Raw genomic sequence first — 12,648 nt, 5'->3', positions numbered from 1 at the left:
AAAAGTAGGGAAAAGGACCCATAAAAGTTACGTTTCCACAACCGCCATTGGTTATCAGTCGCGACGGAGCCGATGTATCTCGGCTCCGCTCTAGTAGCTCCACTCCTTAGATGAAGAATCAACAAATGCTAATCATTTGTTCAGAATCCCCTATGGAAACTTCCTTAGCAGTACGAAGGTTGCTTGCATGTTTTGCAAAAATGCCTCGATTCATCCCCGCTCAGATATTACTGTCGTATTTTTTGTCACCAAGATATGTTGATTATTAGCTTCGAGATCCGGTATGCGCAGACTAAAGTCAGTATCGCAAGAGGCGCTTGTGGTCGTACGATGGGTACTCCAAGGGTCGGGTAATCGCTCATTCAAATGAAGCCATGATCCTCGTCTCTCACGGTCATCATTTGCATAAGGCCCAGCCTGCGATCGACTTCGCGAGCTTCGAGATGAAAAAGAGGTCGCAGTTTTGATGTCCTGTATGAACTTGATGAAAAATAGACGAAGAGTTGGGATGGAGCCAAAAATGATAATAAACCACATTTCCGTCAATGTCCAAGTGTTGAGCTTGTAGATCACGTATGTTATGTCCGAGCCATCAGTAATAGAGGCGATCGCAATTGTTTTGTTGATTGCAGCCATGCCAGCGCTGGCGCAATGTTAGAGCGACAAGGACCTCTTTCGGAAAACCAGCTTGGAACATACATGAGACCCCCACCCATGCTTAAACAAATCCCAATCTTGGTAGACGATTTCATCACTTGTATTCTGCCAATAATATACACTGGGTATGCAGCTAGGATAAAATCCGATGCTGCTCCAATGCCTGCTCATTTTCTTCAATGTTAGCACATGCCGTAGACCAGGCAAGCTCGAACAACTCACTACCTTGCACAAACCCGACTTGAGAGCATATCACGATCTGATCGCAGACTCCTGGAATCTTTGTGTCCCACAGTTTTGCACTTGGCGTGCATTGCTTGAAGATCAGGCCGATTACAGCCATGTTTATGATAAACTGGGTAATCCCAACAACATAAAGCAGATAGATACTTCGACTTCCTGTTCGGTGCTGGAGAGAAACTAGAAAGGCAATAACAGCCACTCTCGCAATGACCATGTTCGAGATTGCAATCGCCTGGGATATCCAGCTCCATAGGTTTGTTTGGACTATGTTATAATATTGAAGGAATCTCTGATGCGTGCCTAGCCCGTAATGTACACTGACGGTCATTGTACTCTGAGCTGCAACACCAACAATCTATACAATCTTCAAAGTTAGTTGATCAGGGTCTCCTCGAGGCAAAAGTTGGATTCAGGCACACAAAAGCAACCATCACCCAGATAAAATCCCATCGCAGCCCGAAAAGCCCGGACGAGAATTGGCGAGACGGACATAGCGATGCCGTCTTAGCTCGTAGCAAAATCAAAATAGAAGCCAGTCCCATTTCTGCCCAGGTGATCCCGAGGACCAGGGTTCCTTGATCGCCCGATATCGTGTTTGATGCATCTGCCATTAGGAGTGAGGTATGATCCTAAGCAGGAGCCTGCGAGTCAGCTCATATATGATCAGCCGTGCCCAGGTACTACCTTAGTGCAGGTAGGAGAAATCCCCACTACTATATATCCTACCCGGGTAGGTAGATGCTTCAATTTTGATGGGAACCTCAAGATTTCCCATAATTTGTAATTTGCCCGTAGCAGTAGGCTCCCCCCGGCTCTCGGATAGTAAAAGACCTCTGTCACCTTGCTCGTCTCGCGTGACACAATTTCGGGGATTGTGAGAATATCAAGGGATCGGAAGAGCTGTCTAATGGCTTCTGGGTCTAATCCTTGTCCAACGTGCGCAAAAGGCGGATGGATGACGGTTACACGCACGCGCTGAAGCACATGAGCTGTCCTACGTTCTAAGGTTGATGATACCTGTTGCTTGTCCCATTTTTTGGGATTCAAGATCACTAAAGAGCCCAAATATAACACAACTAGTACTATACATAGAAGAGCTCTTGACGCTTTCCTCCTACAACATCTACTAGGGGCAACATGGCTTCTATATTTAGAATTCAAAGCTGGAAAGTTCGATTTGAAGTGGAATTTGAGCCCTGAACCCCCCCGCAGACGCGTCCTGTCTTGGTCGTTGGCCATGATCTAGATCTCGAGTTATGTGATGTTGACCTGGGCGCAATGGCCAAAATACCTTGGACAAGAAACATCAGGTACTACTAGTACTTCCATCCATGAATGTTCTGGGCAGTCAGACTGCTGACAAAACCAGGTTTTATCTTTAGAACCATTCCTGCCACCAATCTCTGTGTACGACGTCCACAACGAATCACCCCTCATTATCCTGATTCTACTCGATCAGTGCTGTTTAATCATCTTCCACAGCTCACAATGGAGACCTCACAGAGTATACCATTCGAAAAGCAGCCCGAAGTCCAAGGTCCCTCGACCATCGAAGAAGAAACCGAGGCACTCGAGGGATACGTAGTGGATACCAGTCGCTATGCAGACAACGCGGCCAGTCTCAAGACCAGCTCTGACGGTCGCTATGTGCTCATACCTCAACCGTCGGATTCTTCCCACGATCCGCTAAACTGGACAGATTCCAAGAAGCGGAGGATAATCGCCACCGTCGCGTATATATCGATGTTAGCTGATTATACGGGCGGCACTGCAATCATGACCGTTCTTCCTCAAGCTGTGTAAGATACCCACCACCCGTCCCAGGCAGGCGTCTCTGATCTCATCCTAGGGAATGGAAACTGCCACAACAAACTGTCCAAAAGGCCGTGGTCGGGAATCTATTTTCGATTGGTGCGTGTGGCTTCTTCGTCGTGGCATTCGCTAGCTATTTTGGTCGATGGCCCGTGATATTCGCGTTTCAATGCATCATGGTAGGGACCTGTGTCTGGTGTGCCACAGCCACTAGTTTCTCATCTTACCTGGGGTCTCGAATCATTAATGGGCTCTTCTGCAGCGCTGGGCAAGGTGGCGGATTGATGTGGGTGAAAGACATGTTCTTTTTCCATGAACACCCTCAGGTCATCAACTACGTCGAGTTTTCCATCGTCCTCAGCCCCTACCTCGGCCCTTTGATTACTTCATTCATTGTGTATGGGGTGAGCTGGCGATGGGCTTTCTGGGTATGCACCATCCTGTCTGGTGTTGGCCTAATTCTTGTTCTATTCATGGATGAGACGCTTTTCAACCGAAAGGATATAGCAGTGCGTCGCGGATCTTGTTTATCTCGTCTCATTAGAGCCCGCACAACCCGGCGACAACCCAAGAGCTTCACACGGTGTATGATGCGGCCAGTTGTGGCAATTACCAAGGTTCCTGTTCTCGTCATCATGATTTACTACTTCCTCAACTCTGCGTGGGTCGTGGGCGTCAATACCACCATAGGCATTTGGTTGTCCGACATATATGGATTCTCTACAAAAGCAATCGGTGAGTTGCGCCATGGAGTCTATTCCACATAACCAAGCTGATCGAGATCGATCAAGGATACTTTTATTTCTTCGGCATTGTCGGTGTCATGATCGGCTGGTTCAGCGGCCATTTCCTCCACGATGCCGTGGGACGCTACTATATCAAGCGGCACGCTGGACGACTCGACCCTGAAGCTCGGCTCATCATCGCGTACCCAGCAACGATGATCGCATGCATCAGTCTTATTGTGTTGGGATTTGCGTTCGAGAAGCGCTGGCATTATATGGTGATTGCTGTCTTCACCTCAACGCAATGCATTGGGGTCATGATCGTGACAACCGCCATCAACGCGTATCTGCTTGACTGCTATCCGGAAGGATCGGGAGAAGTTGGCGCATGGGTAGCAGCAAGTCGGAACTGGGCCGGCTTTATGGCAACTTACATCCAGCTTGAGTGGGTGCAATCTGTGGGGGCAGCGAGGGCATTGGGCATTCAAGCTGCCATCACTGTTGCATCGTTGTTCCTTATGATGGTTCTGCAGGTCTATGGGAAGCGACTTCGGCAGTGGCAGGGTCGAATGGTATTCAGCAAACCATAGCTCAGTTGTGGCATGGGTATAGAGGGGTGTCTTTGATTGAAATTGAAACAGCCCTTCGTTCGAAACAACGCACATTCTTGAATGTACCAATCTTGTTAAGGAGATAGGAAAAAAATTGCCCGTGGGTATCAAATAAGGTAGCACACAATATCGTACAAGAAAATGTAGTAAGTAAGGTATACAATGCCAGCAAGCTTAAGAGATCAACTGCTGCCATTGGCGACGGCCTCCACGACAAAATATCTGCCTTTGGTCTTGGAAGCTGACCCGAGGGCATTGCCGTCCCATGTTTCACCATCTGGACGAATATTCTTCTCGCCTTGCACTCGGTGAATACGTTTTCTTCTTCCGCTCACGCGCTCCATAGCCAAAGCTTCTCGAAGCTGGTCGAGCCCTATGGTTGTTTCTTTCACTGCGTCTGGGGTCTCATCACGAATGCTGCGCAGTGGCTCTACCCCGTCGGTATCGACCTGTTGGATTTCCTTCACGAAGTGGATTTGCGACTCGAGAGTCTGTAGCATGGACTGTTCTTCCTCCGCATTCGAGGGCTGAGGCAGCGCGGACAGGCGGAGAAGATGTCGGAGTTGCTTGGTTGTGATTGATGGCGTGGAAGAGGCCGATGACTTGGTAGGAAGCAGAGATCGAACAGACCAAGTTGGCTTGGCCAGAATTGAATTGATATCGACGGGCTCTTTGGTGGAGTACCCTCTGAGACAGCCGGGCTGTCGCAACGGCCGCGTTACTTCATAGGCAGCTCGCAATGAAGCCATATCAGCTGCTAGATAGATCAAGTCGCAGAAGATAATGAGATTTGCAGGAGGGTGCCTGAGATGTGGAGCCAGCCACCGAGGCGATCTTGTGCGGAAGCCTGAGCTGTTATGGTCGGAGCAAATGAACGACTGCGGATCAAAGAGGACACCGCCTCCGCCGATCGCCCTCTGATCACGATAACCAAACCCACCTTCAAACCCATTTGCATTTCTTCCATTCCAATCCCCTTCTTTGTTGTATTTTGCAACGAGGAAACCTTATAAATCATCTACAAGATGGCCCAAGATCCCCGAGTTCTGCTTCAAAAGGTGTGCCCATCCTTTCCCTTTCCCCGCCTAGGCCATGACGAAAGGCACGGATAGCTGACCATGCCTTGCGCCCCGCGACTCTATAGGCCGACAAAGCCCTTTCCAGCGCCGGAGGTGGTTTCAGCTTCTTCGGTGGGCGAACCGAGAAGTACGAGAATGCGGCCGATCTGTATACCCAAGCTGCCAATGCTTTCCGGGTACAGAAGTTGAGTGAGGATAGCCCCGCGTCGCCACCTCGGCTCTACTCCCTCTGCACGAGTAGCTGCTGACCATGGAAATATTTGGTGATGTGAACAGACAAGGAGGCCGGTCAAGCTTTCGAGAAAGCAGCTTCAATCCAGACCCAACATCTGAGCGAGCCCGATGACGCCGCCAATACTCTCCAGGAAGCTTTCAAGGTGTACCGCAAGACTGACCCGGAGGACGCTGCCCGTGTCCTCTCCAACGCCATCAACCACTATGTATTGAAGGGAAATCTGCGCCGCGCAGCCACACAGCAGCAGTATCTCGCTGAGCTGTATGAGGTGGAACTTGGCGACCCGAAGAAAGCGTTGGAGGCTTATGAGAAAGCTGCGGAATGGTTCGAGGCTGACAATGCGGAGGCGTATGTCATTTCCCCCGTCCCGTCCCTGAAGCACCACAATATACTAATACATGGGGCATAGTCTCGCGAACAAGCACTTCCTGAAGGTAGCCGACCTTGCTGCCATCGAAGGCGACTACTACAAATCAATCACCCTCTACGAGCGCATTGCCCGTCAGTCCATCAACAACACCTTGATGAAATGGTCTGTCAAGGATTATTTCCTCAAGGCAGGAATCTGCCACCTTGCTACCAAGGTAAAATTGTTTTGGCTAACCCCACTCCTTGACAATTACTCATTTATCATAGGATATTGTCGAAACCAACCGTGCCTACGACTCATACCGTGAAATCGACCCCACTTTCTCCTCAACCCGTGAACACCAGCTCCTTGTCGATCTGCTTCAGGCCATAGAAGCGGGCGACCAAGATCAATTTGCCGATAAACTTTTCCAGTTTGACCAGCTGAGCAAGTTAGACAAGTGGAAGACTACTTTGCTGCTGCGCATCAAGAACACCATCGAGGAAGCGGAAGAGGACTTCTCCTAGATATCTGTTTTTTTCCTTATTATTTTTTCTTTGTCCCTTGATTCCCCACCTTTGCTGTGCAAGGAATATTCAATTTGACGGATTTATTTGGTGCCCCTCCTTTATGAAACCCGATGGCTTGATGTGGAAGATTAGTCCGGGGGTTCACTGAGGTCGACATGCTTTTAGGCCTAGCGCTGCAGGAGACGTACATTCGACATGAGATCTCTAGACAGAATTTGAATATGCCCAAGTAACCAATTGCTTAGATATCTACGAGGACCAAGTTGAAAAGATCAAGAGAGATCGTGAATCATTATGAAATGTCGAGGGCTATTTTTTGTGTATCATCGCACCCGACCCTGAGCTTTTGTTCAACTCGATCGGCTCATAACATGGACTTACGCAACAACTTCCTCCAATGCGCGAGCTCGGCGAGGGAAAACACGCTTGTACAGACTTATACCGACTGAGTCTTGCGGATTGATCTTAGCATCGAACATAGCCTTGAAGTAACCATGGGTACCCAGGCTCTCCTTAATATACCCACTGCGTCCACGACGGGTCCAGAGTTGCAGAGCCTTGAACCAGTTGACATCTTCGGAATTGAAGAACATGTACCGAACAGTGACGACCTTCTTGTGGATCTTGTACGGATGACCGGTAAGAATGGCACGCTTGGCTATGACACGAGCAGGGTCTGGCGCGACGACTGTGCCAGTTCCAATAAGCTCCAGGTTATCCAGAGACAATGGCCTTTCGTTCGAATCTGCGGAGTCGAGCACTTCGGGGTCGGCCTCGGCGGGCTTGTTCTTGAAGACCAGGACGGGGACGGCGCCCCAAGTCATAGGCCCGATCCAGGTGGCTATCGCGCTACGGCCGGGGTGCAGGAAACGGTCGAATTTGTGGACGTTGTTCGGGGTGTTATCACTGGCCGAGAAGACGGGCTTGACCACCATGCGACGAGCACCGCATTGGACGATGACTTCCTCCTTAGACTTGAGGGGCTTCTCGACGTTGGAGTTAAGGGTCATGTTGATGTTCACCACAGTGTGCTTGTGTTCATGGCGCAGGAGCGAGAAAAGAGATGCTGGCTGGGGCTTGTTGTGAAGGACAGCTGGGACAGCGCGAAGATGTACGTCGACACGAACGCCTGGATTAACACCGCCAACCAAGGCTTCGCGAAGGATACGGTTCTTGGTACCCTTGTAGTCGCCGAATTGGAGCAGTCTGCGCCAGTCCTCGGGCTCGAAAGGACGGTCTTCAGAGGTTTCCCAGTTACTGATCTTGAGGTTCTTGAGACCTCTGAATCGAGCAAGGCGCTCTCTTGCCAGGACATTCGGATGAAGCTCGATCTCATCGGGGAACTCGAGATCATCTTGAGCCTCAGTGCGGCGGCTGGCACGGTATTCTGCGAGGTCTGAAGCCTCGTCTTCGGGCGAAGGGTCTAGGAACATCTCTGATTGAGGGTACTCGGATGGACCACCTTCGGTCATGGCATCGTGGTTGTCGGGGAAGACACCGTCCTCTGGAGCTCCAGCGGTGTCCATCTCCATATCCTCATCTTCGTCATCTCCATCGACGATGTCGGATCCCGAATCGGAGACATCTTCCAGATACCAAGCAGATTGGTATTCTGAGGTACCCTTTGGTAAACGCTTCGGCTTAGGGGGAATGTGAGAATCGTCATCAGAGAAGTAGTGATGGTCATCAAGAAGAACACCCTTTCGCTCGGTTTCGGCCATCGAAACCATGTCGTCATCCACCATCTCGATCTCTTCGGGGGCCACAGTGGCCATATCATCACGGTCTGCGGTGGGAGTATCAAGGACCTGTGTCGTCTCATTTGTGTCGACATTCATCGCATCTTGCTTGTTCTTCGTGCTTGGAAGAGGCGCTGCGGTGACTGAGTCAACCTGGAAATCGCCCCAGCCTGGGATGTGTACAATACGATCGGCTTTGAGGCCCTTGCCCCGAACAACACCAGTGACGACAACATCGTCGACAACCTCCGCATCAATACTAGGCCATTGGACATTCTCGATGTACATCCAGCTTCGATCATCACGCCAGCGAATACCCTTAGGAGTCGCAGTGCACAGGGATCGAATGGCGTTTGAGCATTCCTGTCGGGAATCCAGCGACATAACCTTCTCGACCGTAGGGAAGAAGTGATTGATAAAAGACTTGAGAGAAGACGCCACTTGGGGGCGCTTCTTAGCTGGAGTCACCTTGTCGAGGCCCTGTACCATTGTGACGACATTGGATATACCCTGGCTCTCGATCGACCGTAGCAGAAGCTCGCCCTCGTCTTCAACCTCCGTCTCGGCAGAGAGAACCAAGACCACGAAGTCGGCCATGCGGCAGATATCCAATGCATTCATGAGATCATACTTCGATGGTACGTAAAGCAGACTCTGTCGGAACCGGTCAATTCGCACACGGGTAGCGCCATCTTGGGAGATTTCGCTGGAAACATCGATGCTCTCGTTTAGGGCACGAATCGCGGCAGCGGCGTCAATATCGGCGGACAGAGGGACAATGGCAACATGGCGGGGAGCTCCGTTCTGGCCTGTGAAGATGCTGGTAGCCTGTGCTTTCTCTTGGTGCTTTGCTTGCTGCTTTTGACGAGCCGTGTTACGGCGGTCAAGTTTCGATTTCAATTGTTGGTGGGGGGTTTTGCGAGTACCCCGCTCATTCTCGATTTTACCTGAAAGATATTGTAAGCTTTGACAATAATCAAAAATAGCCTTCATTTCATCATCGGTTGCAAACCTTTCGCCTGGTCCTTCAAAGCACTTTTGGACGCATGCTTGCTCTTGAAAGGCTTGTGGGAAACCTTGGTGGTGCTGCGGTGGTGGTGCACCGTCTGGGTGGGCGCCATATTGGCACTGGACCCTTTGAACCGATATGGAAGTGATTCCAGATTGAAGACGAGAACTGATATTTGCTATCAACTTCGATTCAATATTATCACAGGAAAAGAAAAGTCCTATGGACCATGCACACCAAAATCAGAAAAAAAAAACTTCCGATAAGAAAACAAAATTCGATAGTGGAGAGGATAAGCGGAGGCGGTGAGCGGAAGTCGGCGAAATTTAATTTTTTTTTTTGGTAGCCGCGCATTCGAGTCTTCTAAAGTAACAGATCAACATGGCTGAGAGCACCGCAAAGGCCGTCATGGCCCCTCATGACCGGGAGGAGAAGAAGCGGCTTGCTGAAGCTGAGAAAACCTACGGCCGTGGCAAGGGTAACTCGACAAAGAGTGTTCGCGATAAGAAGCTCCGTGCTACCCTCAAAGCGCAAGAATCGAAGCATAAGCAGGCGATCCTGCGGGCCAAGGATGCGGAAATTCTGCTCGAGCATGAAGCAGGTTTTCTCGAACCAGAAGGAGAGCTCGAAAGGACCTACAAAGTACGACAGGATGAGATTCAAGAGAGTGTTGGACTGGAGACAGCGAAGAAAGGATTCGAGCTGCGACTGAACGACTTCGGTCCCTACCGTGCAGACTACACAAGAAACGGTCGTAATCTTCTGCTGGCTGGACGAAAGGGCCATGTGGCGACCATGGACTGGCGTGATGGGAAGTTGGGGTGCGAGTTGCAATTGAACGAGACGGTCCGCGATGCACGTTGGCTCCACAACAACCAATACTTTGCGGTTGCACAGAAGAAATATGTCTACATCTACGATCACAACGGCGTTGAGCTTCATTGTTTAAAGAAACATGTGGAGCCGCTGTTCCTCGAATTCCTCCCCTACCATTTCCTACTTGCTTCTGCTGTAAGTTCGGCACACTCCTACCGATTTCCAGTTAAAGCTAACCGTGCACCTTTTGCTAGGGAATGAGCGGATTCATTAGATATACTGATACCTCCATTGGCCAGACAGTGGCTGAGCTTCCTACTCGTCTCGGTCGACCTACCGCCCTCACCCAGAACCCTCATAACGCCATCCTTCACGCTGGACATCAGAATGGAACGGTGACTTTATGGTCTCCAAATTCTCAAACTGCGCTCGTGAAGGCTCTTGTTCACCGAGGGCCCGTCCGCTCTTTAGCAATTGATCGGCTGGGTCGCTACATGGTTTCCACTGGCCAGGATCAGAGAATGAATGTGTGGGACATTCGGATGTTCCAAGAGGTGCATTCCTATTCCTGCCACCAGCCCGGTGCGGATGTTGCCATCAGTGATCGTGGGCTTACTGCAGTTGGCTGGGGAACCCAAGTCAGTGTTTGGCGTGGTCTCTTCGATGCAGCGGTTGCCGATCAGGGCAAGGTCAAAAGCCCCTACATGGCATGGGGTGGCGATGGACAACGCATCGAGAATCTCCGGTGGTGCCCATACGAAGATGTTCTCGGCGTCACCCACGACCAAGGATTCGCCAGCCTCCTCGTTCCCGGCGCAGGTGAACCCAATTTCGATTCGCTCGAGGCGAACCCGTACGAGAACACCAAGCAGCGCCAGGAGGCCGAGGTGCAGGCTCTGCTGAACAAGCTGCAGCCCGACATGATCTCCCTCGACCCCAACGTCATCGGTAAACTCGATACCATCAACGACAAGAAGATGCGAGAAGAGAAGGACCTTGACCGCCGGCCCGATGAGCATATGGAGAAGATTAAGAACCGTGGGCGTGGTCGCAACAGTGCTTGCGCAAATACCTGCGTAAGAAGGGTCGTGGAAACGTTATTGACGAAAAAAGACTCAAGGCGGAGGCTCTGCGCAAAGAGCATGCGGAACGTCGCAAGAACCAGCTTCAAAACGAGCGCGAGGGTCTTGGGCCGGCCCTGGGTCGGTTTGCGAAGAATTCCTCCTAGGACTTGTGTCCGGTTTCGATTATTTTCTTTTGGCTATCACAAGGGCAGCAGAGCCCAGGGCCATTATCAGATACCCAGCTTTATGAGGTCCATCATAGAGATCCAGCGGTCATGCATTTTAGGCGTTGGGACGGAATGAGCTATGTATCAGTATAAAATTTTGGAACGATCCAACGTGAATAAAAGCAACAATCTTCATAATCCCCGAGCAAGCAGGTCATCTACTAGTGAAAAGGTTTAACTTCCTAGGGATGTCATTTTACTCCTCCACACTTCCCGATCCCCTAGGAGCTCCCTCCTTCCACCTCTGCAAACTCACCTCATAAGCCCCGCTCCCCTTCCAAGCACTCAGAATCAAATCTTTGATGTCCTTCACGCGAACCCCATCTTTCACCACCGCAAAAATAGTAGGCCCCCCTTCTCTCATCTTCGCCGCATCCCGCTCCATAACTTGCAGATCTGCCCCCACAGCCTCCGCAAGATCGATCTTGTTCACCACCAGCAGATCTGAGCCTGTGATGCCTGGTCCACCCTTCCGCGGCACCTTGTCGCCGCCGGCGACGTCAATCACGTAGATGATGAAATCCGCCAGCTCGCGCGAGTAGTTTGCAGCGAGGTTGTCGCCACCCGACTCGATAAGAAGCAAGTCTGTGGAGAACTGCTTCTGAAGGGTCTGGAGGGCGAGCAGGTTGGCACTGATGTCTTCGCGGACGGCGGCGTGGGGGCAGCCGCCTGTTTCGATGGCGCGAATCCGGGAGGGGGCGAGGGCTTTGTGGCGGGTGAGGAATTCGGCGTCTTCCCTGTGGTTGGAAAGGTTAGATTGTACTCGTGTTGCGGTCAGGCATGGTAGGTTGGCATATCCACGTGCTTGTTTGCGTGGGTTTATGTCCAACAGATATGCTACTAGGACCAGTGAAGGGATCGTACTTGGTAAAGATATCGTTTGTGACAGCGGCAATGTTGAACTCGTCACGGAGGGCGAGGCAAAGCTGCTTCATGAGCGCAGTCTTGCCAGATCCAACGGGTCTAGATCGCGTGCTTGTCAGTACCTCTGCTGTACGGAGACATAGTCTTGGATTTGAATGAGCCAATACTTACCCTCCAATGCCAATGGTAAAGGCACGGTCTTTCCAATCACGGCCCTCGATCAATGGCATCTCTCGGTTCACGAAAGAGCCTGGCCCGTCCAGAATCTCGTGGGAGTGGCCGTGGCCGTTAAAGGGATCGTCATGGGAGTGACCAATGCCACCATCGTGAGAGTGAGAATGGGCCATTTTCTTCTAATTTTCTGAATTCCAAGAGAAGATCTTTTTTTTCCCTACTGAGGTGGCCGGAGAGGGGCAATGTAAGGGTGTGGGGGGGGCCCTATTGATAATAACCACCGATTCGTTATCGATCGCGCGGAGCTCGCCGACTCCGGATCGCTTTTTCTTGGCTTCGCTTGGTAGGGATTGCCTAGGAAATGTCTCGAGGGGTCATGATATTCGCTTTGGACTTGTTGGCAGATCTATAGGGCTACTGGTTGCATCGTTCCTATGCCCATATCCTTTTTCAATTATTCGAACTAAATATGGCATACCCCGCTTGATACCATTCATCTCAAGGGAATGGTTCA

The 12,648-nt window shown here is 50.8% G+C and overlaps 6 protein-coding genes across 6 annotated transcripts; 3 read left to right on the top strand and 3 right to left on the bottom strand.

Moving 5' to 3' along the window:
- Positions 1-2,388: 2,388 nt before the first annotated feature.
- Positions 2,389-4,027, top strand: N7468_007263 (putative MFS transporter; the record flags this gene model as incomplete). The annotated part of the gene is made up of 3 exons (XM_058476559.1): positions 2,389-2,699; positions 2,750-3,447; positions 3,504-4,027. 3 exons carry the CDS (start codon positions 2,389-2,391, stop codon positions 4,025-4,027), a joined length of 1,533 nt encoding a protein of 510 aa, XP_058329449.1.
- Positions 4,028-4,230: 203 nt separating this feature from the next.
- Positions 4,231-4,797, bottom strand: N7468_007262 (uncharacterized protein; the record flags this gene model as incomplete). The annotated part of the gene is made up of 1 exon (XM_058476558.1): positions 4,231-4,797. The coding sequence occupies one exon, from the start codon at positions 4,795-4,797 to the stop codon at positions 4,231-4,233; it is 567 nt and encodes a 188-aa protein (XP_058329448.1).
- A 276-nt stretch (positions 4,798-5,073) lies between these two features.
- Positions 5,074-6,238, top strand: sec17 (alpha-soluble NSF attachment protein SEC17; the record flags this gene model as incomplete). The annotated part of the gene is made up of 5 exons (XM_058476557.1): positions 5,074-5,106; positions 5,193-5,316; positions 5,404-5,710; positions 5,772-5,946; positions 5,999-6,238. The coding sequence occupies 5 exons, from the start codon at positions 5,074-5,076 to the stop codon at positions 6,236-6,238; spliced, it is 879 nt and encodes a 292-aa protein (XP_058329447.1).
- A 380-nt stretch (positions 6,239-6,618) lies between these two features.
- On the bottom strand, positions 6,619-9,101 carry N7468_007260 (small subunit rRNA maturation protein TSR1; the record flags this gene model as incomplete). Its single annotated transcript, XM_058476556.1, has 2 exons — positions 6,619-8,927; positions 8,993-9,101. 2 exons carry the CDS (start codon positions 9,099-9,101, stop codon positions 6,619-6,621), a joined length of 2,418 nt encoding a protein of 805 aa, XP_058329446.1.
- A 269-nt stretch (positions 9,102-9,370) lies between these two features.
- Positions 9,371-11,172, top strand: N7468_007259 (WDR46/Utp7 family protein; the record flags this gene model as incomplete). Its single annotated transcript, XM_058476555.1, has 2 exons — positions 9,371-10,000; positions 10,105-11,172. 2 exons carry the CDS (start codon positions 9,371-9,373, stop codon positions 11,170-11,172), a joined length of 1,698 nt encoding a protein of 565 aa, XP_058329445.1.
- A 120-nt stretch (positions 11,173-11,292) lies between these two features.
- On the bottom strand, positions 11,293-12,307 carry N7468_007258 (urease accessory protein UreG; the record flags this gene model as incomplete). Its single annotated transcript, XM_058476554.1, has 3 exons — positions 11,293-11,833; positions 11,961-12,059; positions 12,132-12,307. The coding sequence occupies 3 exons, from the start codon at positions 12,305-12,307 to the stop codon at positions 11,293-11,295; spliced, it is 816 nt and encodes a 271-aa protein (XP_058329444.1).
- Positions 12,308-12,648: the final 341 nt, after the last annotated feature.

Source organism: Penicillium chermesinum, assembly GCF_028974085.1.
Source record: "Penicillium chermesinum strain IBT 19713 chromosome Unknown utg000005l:1.0-4115287.0:1.0-4118363.0, whole genome shotgun sequence".
In the NCBI taxonomy this organism is placed as follows: Eukaryota; Fungi; Ascomycota; class Eurotiomycetes; order Eurotiales; family Aspergillaceae; genus Penicillium; species Penicillium chermesinum.
This window is presented reverse-complemented; position numbering and strand designations above follow the sequence as displayed.